We start from the raw sequence: 16518 nt of genomic DNA, 5'->3' as shown, positions 1-16518 counted from the left end.
AACGGCAGATCTCCTTCCCTAAATGACATTAGTGGACCAGATGGATTTTTGCAACAATTGATGATGGGCGCGGAAGGTTTCTAAGTATAATTTGTGGTGGGTTTTGCTGGGAATTTCACCCCGGCTCTGTCAGTGAGTTCCCCACCGCCAATTAACCACACTCAGTCACTTTTCTTGGCCCTGGGGAGTTTCTCTTGTCAAGACTGCACTTCGAATTATTTTCATCACTGGGGAGCTGAACTCGCTGTCCAGACCAGCTCCTCTGAGATTGGGCCACCATTTTGAAAGGGTGCCCTGATCTCTAAGTGGGCTTGTGGGCCTCCGACACTCCCCACCCATGGGCAATATCACCCCCCACACACATGGACATTGCTTCCCCACCCCCCGGGTGATGACACCCCACTATAGGTTGTTGAGGGTCCCCTCTTTTCAGGCCTTGCCACGCCCCCTTTCGGGCCCCCCCTTCACCTTCCCAACCTTCATACCCCACCCTCCATTCTCAGGCATAGTCACCCTGGTACTGCCACCCTGGCAGTGCTCCTGTTGGCTTTGCAGGGCCAGGGTGATGGTGCCAAGGTGCCAGCCTGGCAGTGCTAAGGTGCAGGGGACCACCCTGCTCAATCCCTGACCACTCAGGAGCCTCCGATGGCCCTGGAGAGACACACCCCTCCACCCTGGGTGCCGTTCCGCCTGGTCCAGGTTTGTGTGGACCAGCACTGAATGGCGCCCGCCTGGGGGAGATGCTAGGAGCCCAATAGATCCCGGGTCAGCAACCCTCAGTGGGTTTTGAACCTACGTGGGTGTGCGAGGCTTGGTCTGGCCCATTGTGGGCGGGATCCTGATTGCGACGCCTTCCGAGACATGGTAGATCTCGCGAGGCATACTGGCTGTTGGGAAGCTGCGGTGGGTCTCTCCCGGCATCTATCGGCTGTGTCGCACTCCCGTTTGGGCGCAACACGGCTGACCGATCATGCCCGATATTTTCATGAACATTTGCTTAGACTAGTTTCAATTCCCGGTTTTATTAACTGAATTTAAATTCAACCAGCTGCCGTGATCAAGACCACAGCATTAGCCAGGGCCCCTGGGTGGTTAGTTCAGTAACATTACCATTGTACCACTATCTCCCCATCACTTAATCAAACCCAGTGTGTGTGTTTTGTTATTCTTGGAGATTCTGATGTTTGGATTAATTTCCTGCTGTCAGCCACTGCCTCAGATAAATCCGCTGGGATGTAACTATTCCATTTTCTCACGTCGCCCACCCAGCCTTGTGGCCTATCTGATTAAAGTTGCTCACCAAGGACTGTCTTGTTCAGCTCAGCCACTGTCAGCAGGAGCTAGGAGACGCCTCAAACTTGTTTCGTGTAGGACTTGGAAAAGAGTTGGGAGAGTTGGAACATATTCAAACCCTAGTCCCCGGTTGGGGGGCGGGGGGGCGGCGGCGGCTCTGTGTGACAGTGTGACACAAACCGAGCATCCACCCCTGGGGCCGTACGGCTGCATGGAGCCAAGAATCAGCAACCCTCCCAAACTGTCCTGGAATCTGCCAGAATTATTAGATTGATTGTCGGGGGTTGATCACAGTGGCTTATTCTTCTTCCCATTCCACGCTGGTCAATCTCGGAACAAGCAGCAGGGGCCCCCAGGATGCACTGCAACCCTGGTTCATGGGTGTTCTGACCAGTTAAATCATGTGGTTTCTGGAGAATATTGTAGCTACCATCATCGAGACAAGTGGTAGGGCGGTTGGAGGTATTACATTTAGGGACAAAACCTCCAAAATATCCAATTCCTGTCGGCAGTCCTCATGGACTCCCCATACCTGGATAATGTGACCTTTGGATCCCAGTTAACTCACCCTTTGGTCTCCCTTCAAACAGTTTAATTTTCATGGGTCTGATGGGTTTGCTTTTAGCACTTCTGCCTTAGTGGTGGAAAAATACTCATGGACTTAGTTATGTGGTAGTATAAGCAACTTGAGGTATATGCAGATTAATGGGGACATAGATGTAGACCCCTGCTGTTTATACTTATGTGGCCTATGGAGGCAAAAGTGTAAACACTCTCCGCTAACCCAATACAACAAGCAGCCAAACACCACTACCTTTAACTTAACCACCAACAAGCCCAAGACACATTGACAAGTACTAATAAAATACTGCTAACAAATTATTGTTTGTAAACTTTTATTTGAAGGGCTTGAAAGAGACAAGTTTGACAACAAGACCGTGTCCTTTGAGGAACACATCAAGGTTGAACACAATATGTGGTACTACTTATACTTCATTGTCTTAATCAAAGTCAAGAATCCAACTGAATATACCGGACCTGAAAGTTACGTTGCACAAATGATCAGGGTGAGTCCCGTGGAATAATGTTAACACTGCTGGCCACTTACCAGCATTTAAGGATTAGGAATTGCTAGATGGGAAATGATTGAAGTCCATTGTGGATAGCACAATTGCTTCACAGCTCCAGGATCCCAGGTTTGATTCCGGCTTGGGTCACTGTCTGTGCGGAGTCTGCACATCCTCCCCATGTGTGCGTGGGTTTCCTCCGGGTGCTCCGGTTTCCTCCCACAGTCCAAAGATTTGCAGGTTAGGTGGATTGGCCATGCTAAATTGTCCTTGTGTCCAAAATTGCCCTTAGTGTTGGGTGGGGTTACTGGGTTATGGGGATAGGGTGGAGGTGTTGACCTTGGGTAAGGTGCTCTTTCCAAGAGCCGGTGCAGACTCGATGGGCCGAATGGCCTCCTTCAGCACTGTAAATTCTATGATCTATGATCTTGTTTGCATTCTGCCATCCTGGTTTCGTAATGAAGTTGACTAATGCTAACAATTCATCTACAACAGACATGATTCAAGGAGGAGCCCAGTGTTGCAGAACTTTGGGAATTGTAGGTTCAAAAGTATCTGTCCCTCCCAAACAGCTGGACACTCCACACATCAGGGGCTGGATCTTTCTCGGGGCTTGGGGAAACTCGACCTTCACACTTTTTTTGTGCTGGAAAACTGCACACCCGACCCATTTGTGAGTTCACATGCCGTTTTCGTCATTTCACATAAGGGCCGGGATTCTCCCCTACCAGGCGGGGCGGGGGGTGCCGACGAGGTGGAGTGGCGGGAACCACTCCGGTGTCAGGCCGCCCCAAAGGTGGGGATTTCTCCGCGCCTTTAGGGGCCAAGCCCTCACTTTGAGAGGCTAGGCCTGCGCCGGAGTGGTTGGCGCGCCGCCGGCCGGCGGGAAAGGCCTTTGGCGCCACGCCGGCTGGGGCCGAAAGGACTTCGCCGGCCGGCGGAAGTCCGTGCATGCGCGGGAGCATCAGCGGCTGCTGACGTCATTCCCGCGCATGCGCAGTGGGGTGTCGCTTCAGCGTCGGCCATGGTGAAGGCTGTGACCGAGGTGGAGGGAAAAGAGTGCCCACGCGGCACGGATCGGTGTGCCCCGATCACGGGCCAGGCCGCCGTGGGGGCAACCCCGGGGCCGGATCGCCCCGCGCCCAGGACCCCGGAGCCCGCCCGCGCCGCCTGGTCCCGCCGGTAATAGAGGTGGTTTAATTCTCACCGGCGGGACTTCGGGCCATCGCGGGCCGGAGAATCGCCGGGAGGGGCTCGCTGACCGGCGCGGCGCGATTCCCGCTACCGCCGAATATCCGGTGCCGGAGAATTCGGCAACCGGCGGGGGCGGGATTCACGGCAGCCCCCGGTGATTCTCCGACCTGGCGGGGGGGTCGGAGAATCCCGCCCAAGGGGTCTGGTTCACAGTGCATTTTGCGGGCTCTATTGAAGTGCTTGAGGAGTGTGGGTGCGGAGGCGGGCCTCGATTCTCCAACACAGCATACCAGCTCCCAACAGTGACTAAAGGCTGCCTGAAAGTGCGGGACTCTCCTTGGCGGGGAGTCCAGAACAATCAGGTGGGGGGGTGGGGGGCATAACCTGAAAATTAAAGCAAGGCCTTTCAAGGGTGAAATCAGGAAGCACTGTTTTATATAAAGGGTATTGGAAATCTGAAACTGTTGAGTTGGAGTTTAATTTAAAAATTCAAAATCCACATTTGAGGCATATATTTATATAGTGAGGGTATTAAGAAACCAAGGCATTCGATGGAATTGAGGTACAGAAAAGCCATGATCTGGGTGAATGATCTCTGTAGAATCCCTACAGTGCGAAAGAAGGCCATTTGTCATGTGAGAGTACCTTTAAGAAATGGGTATTTATAAATGTGTGTGTGTATATAAATAACTGGAGTGAGAGTACCTTTAAGAAATGGGTGTTTACTACTGCAGTGATGTCAGAGAGTGGGTGGAGCTGGGCTGTCTGTCAGCTTTTTACTTTCGTTTTAGGCTGTTTGCTGCAGGGTGTGTTTTAGTTTCGTTTTCAGTGTTGGAGCTGAAGCCAGACACAGCAGGTGTACTGTTGATCTCTCTGCCATAAAATACTATCTCTTGATCATTTGGTGAATTCAGAATTATAAATGTTCACCGTAGTGAATGTAAACCTAATGTGCTTCTGTTAAAAGGTGCTTCTTTTGTCTTCTGGATATTGTTTGGGAAGTTATTCAGGATTACTTAGTGTTGTATTCTTTGGGGGTTGTATTTGAATTGATGGTTGCTAAGATGTTCACTATGTTTCAAAAAGGTTAACTTGAGTTCATAGAATAAACATTGTTTTGCTTTAAAAATTACTTTTCCATTTCTGCTGTACCACACCTGTAGAGTGGGCCGTGTGCTCCCCATACCACAATCTATTAAAAGTTGTGGGTCAGGTGAACTCCATGATACCCTTTGGGGCTCTCTAAACCATGGCCCATATCACATTCGACCCATCGAGTTTACACTGACCCTCTCCTCTTCCTGTGTTCCAATATTGGTGAATAGAGGCATTATTGTGGCGGTCTTGAAGCGCAGTGGGTAATGCCCCTACCTCAGAGCCAGAAGCTCTGAGTTCAACTCCCACTTCAGGACTTGATGGCCACAGAAGGAGCGTTCAGAGCGTGGCCAAACAGGTTGATTATCGGCCTGTAATTCCTCCCAATGTGCCCAATGGCAGGCGGCAGGAAAGTTTACTGATCAGCCATACTGCAGAATATCAGGCAAACCACTCCAGTACTTTGTCCAGCAAAATCATCCAGTGGAAAGCCATGGTACCAGGAGGTGCGGCATTTTTAACTCCGCATTCGATTAGAGCTCAGATTCCAAGTTAACCAACTAGGTTTATTTACAGAAATTAAGCAATTTTATTTTCATTCATTCAAGGGATGTGGAGGTGCCCGTCCCTAATTGCCTGTGTGAAGGGGCAGCTGCAAAGCAGCAAAAAAAAGCTTCATGTCTAATACCGGCCATAAGTCTTATCAACCAACACTCCTGACAGTAGAGAGTATGATGAGAGTTTCTTTATCGTTCTGCGGTATTTTCAGTTCCATTTCATCCTCCATCACTCTGGTTGGCACACTCTCGAGGGTCAACCCCTGTCTCTCTGCCACTGTAATTACCCATTAGCCTCAGCTCCCCCGAATAAAGATGAATGGAAGGTTTAACTGTACCGTGTAAACGTATTGGAATTCCACATCGGGCGAGTATGAGATTTGGGAAGGTTTGCCAATTCACACCACATTGCAGGAACGCCGAGGAGGCCTAGTATTAGACGTAAGCACAGAGTGATCTCCTGAGATTGTTCTAGATGTTGAAAGGATTTTGATAGGTTAGTGGCCCTTTAAGAAGATGACGAAGAGATGGTGCACATTGTGATTACTTCCTTTTACGGTTACGCACATTATTAAATGTTCTTGTATAACTTGGGTGACTGTTTGGAGTTTGCACATTCACCCTGTGTCTGCGCAGGTTTCCTCTGGGTGCTCCAGTTTCCTCCCACAGTCCAAAGATGTGCAGATTAGGTGGGATTACGGGGACAGGGTGAGGGAGTGGGCCTAGGTAGGGTGCTTTTTCAGAGGGTCAGTGTAGACACGATGGGCCAAATGGCCTCCTCCTGCACTGCAGGGCTTCTATGATTACACATCGAGTTAAAAGGCTTCATCTGGGTGATCACAGTTGTCATTACTGAGTATGTTCAACAATGGGAACATATCTGCCTGCCTAAAGTCCTTCTATAGCAAAAAAAACGGAATGGTAACTGCAACATACATGGGGGTAATACGGATCCTTTGAACCTACCAGGCAGGACTTACATTCAAATGGTCATTGGATAGACATATGGACAATAAGGGAATAGTGTAGATGGGCTTTAGAGTGGTTTCACAGGTCGGCGCAACATCGAGGGCCGAAGGGCCTGTACTGCGCTGTAATGTTCTATATTCTATTTCCCCCGACTCCACATCATATCAGCGTCTGATACCCGACACTGTGGTCAAGAAGCTGGACAGTTAATGACCAGCTGGCGTTCTCATGCCCACTTAAGGCTAGAGGGCAGGCTCCCAAAGCAGGAGGGCCGATAGGATGCCCCCCCTCAGCACCACCGTTTTGAGGTGGGAGCTGCCGATGCAGATAGGACAGAGAGAAGACATTTTGAAAACGTAAAATGTAACCACAACTACCAGGCTGTCATTATGGAGTGGGAGTCCCTCCATTGGGTGACCTGTGACCCTGTAACAAGTGTGGCTGTGGGGATTGGGGGAGGCGGGAGGGGGGGCTGGAAATCGGCAAACGAAGCACTGGGAGGCCTCTGCAATTCAACACCGAGAAGGATCAAGTTGGTGTCAAGAGGCTGACACTTTATTTGACTTAAATTAATTCCAGCCACTTGTGGGCAGGTAGCCATCATCCTCCACAGCACTGACCCCCCCCCCCCCCCCCCCCAATCCCTCCATTCTCCTGCACCTGATCCAAGTGACTGAAGGTGGCAACATGCCAGCCAAACTAGCACAATAGCGGCAAATTGCCGGCTCACCACCTCAGCCGAGAGATCACTCAACCACCGGTTCTGAAAGCTCTCCATGACTGGGGGGAGTTTATCACCTCGTGTCTGAGTCTGTTGAAGACTGAATGATGAAAGATTGATTATCGTGACGAGTCAACGTTATTCCTTATGACGTCCAGCTGGTCAAAGGTGAACGAGACAGATCTCGGTCTTTTTGTGTCTGGCAATTTCTGAGTTATTCCGAATGCATTCAGAACTGACGCTTTATAGAGTGAACTTTTATACAATTCTAGACATCAGTAAGAAGCTCCACATTGTGCAGATACTTGCTGCTCTGAACTATTAGTTTATAAAGTAAAGCGGAGGCCTTGAAATGGTGTATAATTAACAATTAGATGGCCATTAGGGCAGCCAAACATTAATCTTAATTGTTGCTTATAACAAAGTGTAAAATGAAAGGATTATTTCAGACCTACCTCCCTATCCTTCCTCGACTTCCTCCTTTTGTTTTCAGTACTGATGAATGCTGCCACCTACCCTCTCAGTTGGCTGTAGAATTTCCCATGACACTGTGAGGGGAAGCAAAGCATAGTTTTTGCTTCTTTGGGTATTGATCAATCTAATTGTATTTCTGTGGAGCAGCTGGAATATTTATCTATGTTGAAGATGCTTCATATCTGGAAATCGTTATATGAATGCTGAAGATGCTTTACACGTTGAAGATAGAATCATAGAATCCCTGCAATGCAGAAGGAGGCTATTCGGCCCATCGAGCCTGTACCAAACCCTCTGAAAGAACAAAAACATACAGATCTTTGTATGTTGAAGATAGAATCTTAGAATCCCTGCAATGCAGAAAGAGGCCATTCAGGCCATCGGGCCTGCACCAAACCCTATTAAAGAAAAAAAACACGCAGACATGGTGAGAACATGCAAACTCCACACAGTTACCCAAGGCCGGAATTGAATCCGGGTCCCTGGAGCTGTGAAGCAACAGTGCTAACCACTGTGCCACCATGCCGCCCCATCTGAAAATCGTTATATAAATTTGAGCCTTTTTTCCCTCATGGTTATCATCCAATCATTATAAATTTCCGACACTAATTCATTAATTGGGACATAAATTTCTTAAATTGCAGCAGTGACTGCAATTCGAAAATACTTAATTGGCTGTAACTTATGTCATTGAAGGCTCCTTTCTTTCTTTAGTTCCTGGATTAATCAGTATATTCATTTATCCCAATATTTCTTTTAAAATATCGCTTCTCAGTTCTTGGGTCTTACTGAAGTTTGGACTAATGATTACAGGAGAATAACCTGGATTGGTTCCCTCGAATGCGGGCCATATCGTTGGTCAGTAACGAAGGCGACAGTGAACAGAATGAAATCCGATGTTTGCAGGATAAGTTGGAACTGACCATGAATCTGGTGGTCCAGCTGTCTGGTCAGCTTTCAGAACTGAAAGAACAGGTAAAGCAACAATTTAAACTCTGGCCAATGTTTCTGGGCTCATCCATTCTCTTTGAATAAGTTCCCGAGTCCCTGGGGTGTGGGTGAGGAGTGACCTATGTTGGCAGATCGCAAAATTGGCTCGATTACAAACTATGTTGATGCGATTCACCCTTACCCTCTGAGAGAGCAGGTCATAAGGGAGCAGGTCAGCAACTCATTGTAGAATCCACTGACTCGTATCCAGTCGGTGAGTGATTAGTTGGAGCAGATGAATGCCAACATTGATCAATAGGCTGATGCTGAGTTTGGCGGGACTGTCCTATGAGGAGAGACTGGTTTAACTGGGCCTGTATTCATGAGGGTTTAGAAGGATGAGAGGAGATCTGATTGAAACATATGAAATTCTAACAGAGCTGGACAGACTAATTGCAGGGAGGATGTTCTTCCTGGTTGGGGAATCTAGAACCAGAGGACACAGTCTCAGGATACAGGGACTGAGGTGCGGAAAGAACCTGTGGAATTCTCGACCACAGAAAGCTGTGGGGGCCAAGTCATGGAATGTATTCAAGAAAGAGATAGATTTTAATGGCATCAAGGGATTTGGGGAGAAAGCGAGATTATGGCATTGAGATCAAGGATCAGCCACAATCATATTGAATGGCAGAGCAGGCTCGAAGGACCCAATGGCCTAATCCTGCTCCAAGTTTCTATGTTTGATGACAACCAACTTGGTGAAATTCATGCCAGAGATTTATTGCACATCGTACCCAGTGATCCTCATCCAGTTAGGATGAGTGAGAGTTAGGTTTAAGATTAAATATAAGCAATGTAGATCAGCAAATGAGAGAAACTTTCTACACACTGTAGATTGTGTTGGCGGCTGAAGCAAAAACCACAACATTGAAGAATAGGTTAGGTAAGTGGTTGAATGTAAAAGGACATGGGAACAAGGTAGGCACAGGGAGTAAGGATGTTGCTCTCGTGGAAGATAAACAACAGAGAAAGGCTGGGCTAAACAGATCAACTAAAACCCTCAAAAAGAAACTCACAGAAACAATATCCAGAATATGAGGGTTTTTTGATAGGTGTGGGAGCAAATCATTTTCCGCTGGCAGGGAAGTTGGTACCAGGGGAGATAACTATCTGGTCAAGTATCTTAAAGCTATGTTGATGAGAAATTATTTTATGCAGCAAGTTGTTGTGAATTTGAATGCGTTGTCTGAAAAGATGATGAAAGCAAGTGTAACGTTCAAAAGAAAATTGCCTTTGTTAGATCACACCTGGAGTTACTGAGAGTAGTTGTGGCCACCATGCCTTAGGTAGAATGTATTTACCTTGGAGGGAGTGCAATGTAGATACACTAGACTCCGATGGTCCAGCTAGAAGGAAAATGTAAACAAACTAGGGTTGTGTTCCTTAGGTTTTAGAAGTTTGGGGGTGAATTGATCAAAGTTTGCACGATATTAGGAGGAACAGATCGGGTAAATTGGAAGAAACAATTTCTTTAGTTGGGCAATCTAGATGTAGGGGTTGTTGGCTGAAAATGAGAGCTAGACTTTGCAAAGTGTAATTGGGAAACACACAAAGAATGGTAGAAATTTGGAACTCTATTTGCAGGTGACAATTGATGCTGGATAGATCAATTTTAAATTTGTGATCAATAGAATTTTGTTAGCAAAAGGTGGGTATATGGATCAGGTCACCGATATCATGGAATAATGAAATGGGGTCAGGCGGCTAAATGGCCGACTCTTTTTCCATAAATGTTTGAAAAGGAGCAGGGAAGGAGCATTCTACTGAGCCCCACTCCCCTGCCTTATCCACGTAACGTTGCACATTCCTTTCATATAGCAATCCAATTCCGTTTTCAATACCTTGATACAACCTGCCTCCACCGCCGTCTCAGGAAGTTTGATCCATACTCAAACCATCCTCTGCGTGAAAAATAAAATTTCTCCCATCACTTTTATTCCTTTTGTCAAATTATTTTGAATCTGCGCCCTCTCATTTTTCATGCTCTCAAAGAAAGATGAGTGGGTGGGAGTGATTGGGAAACTCTTTCAAGGGATTGGGTCAGACAGGATGGGCCAAATGGTCTCTTGGTGTGCTGTGCTACTCTGTGTTGATGTGGGTTTTTATTTTATTTTGTAGATGACCGAGCAAAGAAAGAACAAGCAACGCATGGGGTTTCTAGGACCAAATACATCTCAATTGAACCATCAAATGACAGCACATTGAGGAACAGTGACATTAAAACATGTTTCCACGAGATCACACTCTGGGGACAAATAATGCTCATTGTTGCGACCCCATTCCTGTTTTAAGAAAATGCCTTAATAACTGGATCGAAGCAGCTTAAGAGGACACACGTCTTTAATATCCATCATGAGGATCATATTCCTATAAGTGACCTTCCTACTGTTGCATTTAGACTTTCTCGACTTCATTCCAATTTTCTTCTTCGTAATTCTAATGTGTTTATTTCCCTCCATGCCCATAATCAAAGTGCTTAGTATTGTTGTCTCACTTCTGATTACAAGATAGTGCCCATTTTTTGATTTTGTTATATTCACTCTCGGGATCTGGGTGTTGATAGCATTTATTTCCCACCTCTAGTTCCCTCTACGAAGTTGGTGGTGGGCATCCTTCTTGCACCTCTGCTGTTGGTGTGTTGGCAATGCTCTCATGATGGGGTTATGAGGGAGGTTGCAGGATTTTGACCTAGCAATAATGAAGGAATGGTGATTTTTGGCCAAGCCACGATGATATGCGAGTTGGAGCGGAACTTTGAACTGTCCTTTTCCTTTTAAGTGTAGATCATGGATTTGGGAGTTGCTGCTAATGAAGCCTTGGCAAGATGCTGCAGTGCGTACTGGAGATCATAGTTCACAGTAGTAGATATTTAAGCTCGTGATTGAGGTGCCACCATATTCGCTTTGCCCTGGATGGTGTCAATTGTCTTCAGTTTTGTTGCAGCTGTACTTGTCCAGGCAAGTGGAGAGTATTCCATCATAGTCCTTATCTTGTACCTTGCAGGTAATCTATTGACCACAAAATACCTCAGCTTCAGGTTATATGATTGGCCGGTTGAGTTTCAGGATGGCAACCCAGGATGTTGACGTGGGGGTTGCGGTGCATGAGGAGATGGTTAGATTCTCTAATGTTGGAGATGGTCATTGTAAGGCATTTGTGTGGTGTGACTGTTACTTACAAGTTACCGGCCCAAGTCTGGGCAAGCAGTCAAGTACCTGAGTAATTGCAATTGGTATTGAACACAGTTGAATCAACAAAACAGGGGTAATTAATGAAGCAACTGAAGGTAATAATAAGTGTTAGTGTCACTGCAGTGAAGTTACTGTAAAACTCCCCAAGTCGCCACACTCCGGTGCCTGTTCGGGTACACTGAGGGAGAATTCAGAATGTCCAATTCACCTAATAAGCACGTCTTTAAGGACTTGTGGGAGGAAACCGGAGGAAACACGTGCAGACTCCACATAGACAGTGACCCAAACTGGGAATCGAACCTGGGTCCCTGGCACTGTGAGGCAACAGTGCTACCATGCCACCTAGGTGGTTGGGCCTAGAACACTGCTGCAGGAGTTCCTCAGGTTAATGTGCTGGGGCTGAGATGATTGGCCTCCAACAGCCATAACCTTGCACTAGGTATGACTCCAACCCGGGGAGAGATTTCCTCCTGATTCCTATTGACTCCAATTTTACTAAGACTCCTTGATGCCACACTCTGGTCAAGTGAGGCCTTGATGTCAAGGCAGTCGCTCTCACCTCACCTCTTTAGTTCTGCTCCTTTGTCTATGTTTGGACCAAGGCTGTAATAAAGCCTGGTGGACAGTGATCGTGACAGAAGCCTTCCATCACTTTTTGCTGATAATTGAGAACAGGTTGACAGGGCAATAATTGATCAGGTTGAATTTGTCCTACAGGATATACCCAGGCAATTTTCCACTTTGTCTGGCATGTATTGTACTGTAGCTCTGATGGAATAGCATAGCTGGGAGTGGGTAGCTTGTTCTGGAGCACATGTCTTCAACACTACAGCTGGATGCTGTCAGTCCCATAGCCTCTGCGATATTCTGTGCACTCAAGTGATTTCCACCTAGGGATTTGTTGGCCACGGTTGTGACGTGATTAAACAGTGTGGAGTGATGCCTCTCAAATCATAACCACTCGTCTCTCGTTCTAAACAGAGCATCCCTCTTGTGAACTATGGCTAATTGTGGATGGACTGGACTCCATCATTGTTGAGGATGGATGGATGGGGCTATACACCGAGCCTGCTCTGGTCAGGGCTCAGAGTTTTGACATGATCTATTTATTTTTGTTTAGTTTTGTTTGCAGTTTGCTGCTTTCAGTGTTTTGAAGATTTGTTATTGTAACTTAAAAATAACCGCACCGAATTCCCATCAACGCCGGGCGCTGGTCTGGCGCAATCTTCTATATGCCTCATTGCATGAGTGTTGGTGGGGATGCTTGATGACAAGAGTAGAGTGAGCGATGTGGCAGGTCATGAGGTTGAAGCTTGTGGTGAGATACAATTCTGTTTCTGCCGATGGCCCACAATGCCTCATGGGTGCCTAGATTTAGCCCAAAGAGTGCAGGTTAGGTGGATTGGTAATTCTAACATTGCCCCTTAGTGTCCAGAGATGTGCTGGTTATGTTGCGGGGATATGGCGGGTTGAACGAGGGAGTGTACCTGAGTAGAGCTCTTTTGGAGGGTCGGTGCAGACTCAATGGGTCAAATGGCCTCCTTTTGTACTGTAGGGATTCTATGATACTCTATGATTTAAGCTGCTAAATGTGTTAATTTTTCTTCTCAGTATGGTGATCGTGGGCGGAACCCCCCCCCCCCCCCCCCTCCCGCCATGGCGGGTGGAAGAATCGCTGGGGCGCCACGTGAGTGTTGCCACGGCACCCGCACGCGATTCTTCCCCCCCCTCCCCCCAACCGGCGCGGCGAGAATCACGGCGAGCGGCGATTCTCCGGCCCGGATGTGCCGAGCGGCCTGCCCAACACGACAGCTTCCCGCCGGCGCCGGCCACACCTGGTCGCTACCGGCGGGAGCAGCGCGTAAATGCTGGGGGGGGGGGGGGGGCGGCCTGTGGGGGCGGGGGGGGGTTCCTGCACCGGGGGGGGGGGGCCTCAAATGAGGTCGGCGGGCCGGCCTCTCTGAAGGCGGACCTCCTTTCCTTCGCCGCCCGCAAGATCCATCCAACATCTTCTTGCGGGGTGGCCTCAGGGAGGACAGCAACCGCGCATGCTCGGTTGACGTCATTTACGCGACGCCGGCCGCGTCATTTACGCTGCGCGTTTTCACGCGGCGCCAAGGCCCAGCGCGAGTAAATGATGCAACACTGCTACTAGCCCCCCGGGGGCGGGAGAATAGGGGGCTGGGAGTGGCCTCCGACGCCGGAGTGAAACACTCCGGTTTCCACTCCGGCGTCGGGACTTAGTCTCCCGATGGGAGAATTGCGTCCCATGTTCCTGTTCATAATCCCCCATTTCCTATATTTTGTGTCCATCTTCTCACTGTTTTCTTGCTGGAAAAAGAGACATGCTGTCAAAACTTTGCATCTTGCACTCTTCAGGACAAATGCAAGAATACCAAATTTCAAATGGAACAGATGAGAAAAGTGGTGCTGATTGGTTGGCAAGTTGGCTCTGACTGGTCAAGACGTGGCCATGGTGAATGCTCATATATTCATATCCAGGGACCTGCCTTCCATAGATAAAAGGAATATGGCCAGGCATTGTACTTTTTTATTAAAGAATAAACAAAATCATACTGGACAATAGCTCCCTGATGCCTTCAAGCCAGGGCATTCAGGAGTGACATCCAGTTGCATTTTTCACCCAAGTACAAACCAGGAACTCCTTCTCCCAAAAGGCTGCAAATGTACAGTCAGTAGAAGTTTTCAAGACTAGGATTGATAAATTTTTGTTGGTTAGGAGCATTGAAAGGGTGAGTAAATGGAGTTGAGCTGTACATTGGCCAACTACCAGGCTCATGGTGCTGAATGGCTTACTCCTGTTTCTGTGTTCAGTGTTCTAAATTGCACATCTTGTCGATGAACTGTGAGACAACAAAACTGAGTATTTTAGCAAGGAGCCTATGAAGCAGTCGCACATTACTGAATGTTTGATTCCTGGGACAACTGGACCAAAAGAGAATGAGTAACTTCAACCAATATGCAACTTCACCTTGTGTATATTTGAACTGGAATATAAAACTTCTTTTGGGGACCAAACTGGTTGGAGTGAAAGGGGGGGTAAGTCAAAGGATGTTTCATTGTGCTGGCATGGAGGAACACATCCAGATTGGGGGAGCGATGTTCCGGGCGACGTTTCTCGACTAAAGACACTTTTGTTCTTTGATAGCCACTTTGAATGTATCTAACCTTTTGATGTTGTCAAATTGCAAAGGTACTAAAGCAAAAAAAAAGTATTTTTATATCTGAACCAATTGAACTACAAAGGATGTATGACATTTAAAAGATGAGTTTTGTATATTAATGGTGGAAATAACTGAGATATTTTGCTGCATCAATGTACTCAAATGGTTTGATTTTTTTTTAAATGTGGTATTTATATGGTTTTAGTTTGAATATCTTGCATGAATTGCAAAATAGTGGGGAGGCAATAGAAATCTCCAACTAAATCATCATTCCAAAGCCTTTTTAACTGGTATTATTTGTATGGCCTTTGTTTAAAAAAAGGGAAGGTCTTAATTGGTTCTGACTGGACGATATGTTTTTATCTTAAACTAATAAAGCTTATCTTTTTTAGTGAGCAGGAGTATTTAATGAATTGTCACAGCCTAGCTATTGCTGCTATTGAGGGGCGAGAACCATTGATTTCTGCTTTGAAGGCTATGAGGCAGTGTTATCTGAATATAAGCTGGCAATTCCTGTTTGGAAAGACAAGACGCACACTAAATCATCCTCTTGGTTGACTATGAACACTGTGAGGAGGTAGTCTTCTCTCGAAAATCAGAGGCAACTCCTAACTAAGCTAAACAATGAAGCATAAACAATGAGACAAGGTTTCAGCCCAAGCTCGCAAACCCCCTACTGTAATGACTGCGGGTGGGGGCAGGGTGTGGTGCGGGGAGGGTCATTGCAGTAACTTTAACTCACCAACTAGGTGTGAAACAGATAACGTTTATTTACGGTATGCTATTTTTAAAAAAAATATGTTTATTAAAATTTTTAACAAAAACAAAACAAAAAGAAAGAAACACAAACACAACAGTTAAAAATTATACAAAACTTGTACATTGGGTTTCCCCACATACAGTAACCCCCCCATATGACATTCAAAGGTACCCATAGGGAAGGCCCCCCCCCACCCACCCGAATTCCCCACCCCGAAAGAGACCCCCGCCTCCCCCCCCACCCTTGGGTTGCTGCTGCTGCTGACCTCCTCCTAACGCTCCGCGAGATAGTCTAGGAACGGTTGCCACCGCCTGAAGAACCCCTGCACAGACCCTCGTAAGGCAAACTTTATCCTCTCCAGCTTAATGAACCCTGCCATGTCATTTATCCAGGCTTCCACCCTGGGGGCTTCGCGTCCTTCCATAATAACAAGATCCTCCGCCGGGCTACCAGGGACGCAAAGGCCAGGATACCGGCCTCTTTCGCCTCCTGCACTCCGGCTCGTCCGTTACCCCAAATAATGCCAATCCCCAGCTCGGCTTGACCTGGACTTTCACCACCTTGGACATAGTCCTCGCGAAACCCCTCCAAAACCCATCCAGTGCCGGGCACGACCAGAACATGTGGACATGATTCGCCGGGCTTCCCGAGCACCTCCCACATCTGTCCTCCACCCCAAAGAACCTACTCAACCTCGCCCCTGTCATATGCGCTCTGTGAGTAACCTTGAATTGTATTAGGCTGAGCCTGGCGCAAGAGGAGGAAGAATTAACCCTACTCAGGGCATCAGCCCACAGACCCACATCTATCTCCTCCCCAAGCTCCTCCTCCCACTTGCCCTTTGACCCCTCTACTGAGGCCTCCTCTTCTTTCAGCTCCTGGTAGATCGCCGAAACCTTGCCTTCTCCAACCTATACATACGGTATGCTATCTTACAGAATATTGCAACTTCATGGCTGCTAGTCAGCATCCCGAATCAATCTGAGGCAAGAGCCTACGCTTGCTAGGGCGGACCTCCACCC

The 16518-nt window shown here is 47.5% G+C and overlaps 1 protein-coding gene across 4 annotated transcripts in view; it reads left to right on the top strand.

Moving 5' to 3' along the window:
• itpr2 (inositol 1,4,5-trisphosphate receptor, type 2) overlaps positions 1 to 15127 on the top strand; it is a 333090-nt gene extending 317963 nt beyond the window's left edge. For all 4 annotated transcript variants that reach the window (XM_072471852.1, XM_072471851.1, XM_072471850.1 and 1 more), the window contains 3 exons: positions 2200 to 2360; positions 8184 to 8345; positions 10479 to 15127. In XM_072471852.1, the coding sequence (XP_072327953.1) occupies positions 2200 to 2360; positions 8184 to 8345; positions 10479 to 10565 (410 nt within the window). In that variant the 3' untranslated portion in view covers positions 10566 to 15127. The remainder of the gene's footprint in view (positions 1 to 2199; positions 2361 to 8183; positions 8346 to 10478) is intronic.
• The last annotated feature ends 1391 nt before the right edge of the window (positions 15128 to 16518 follow it).

The sequence above is a fragment of the Scyliorhinus torazame genome, chromosome 13, assembly GCF_047496885.1.
Source record: "Scyliorhinus torazame isolate Kashiwa2021f chromosome 13, sScyTor2.1, whole genome shotgun sequence".
NCBI classification, from domain to species: domain Eukaryota; kingdom Metazoa; phylum Chordata; class Chondrichthyes; order Carcharhiniformes; family Scyliorhinidae; genus Scyliorhinus; species Scyliorhinus torazame.
This window is presented reverse-complemented; position numbering and strand designations above follow the sequence as displayed.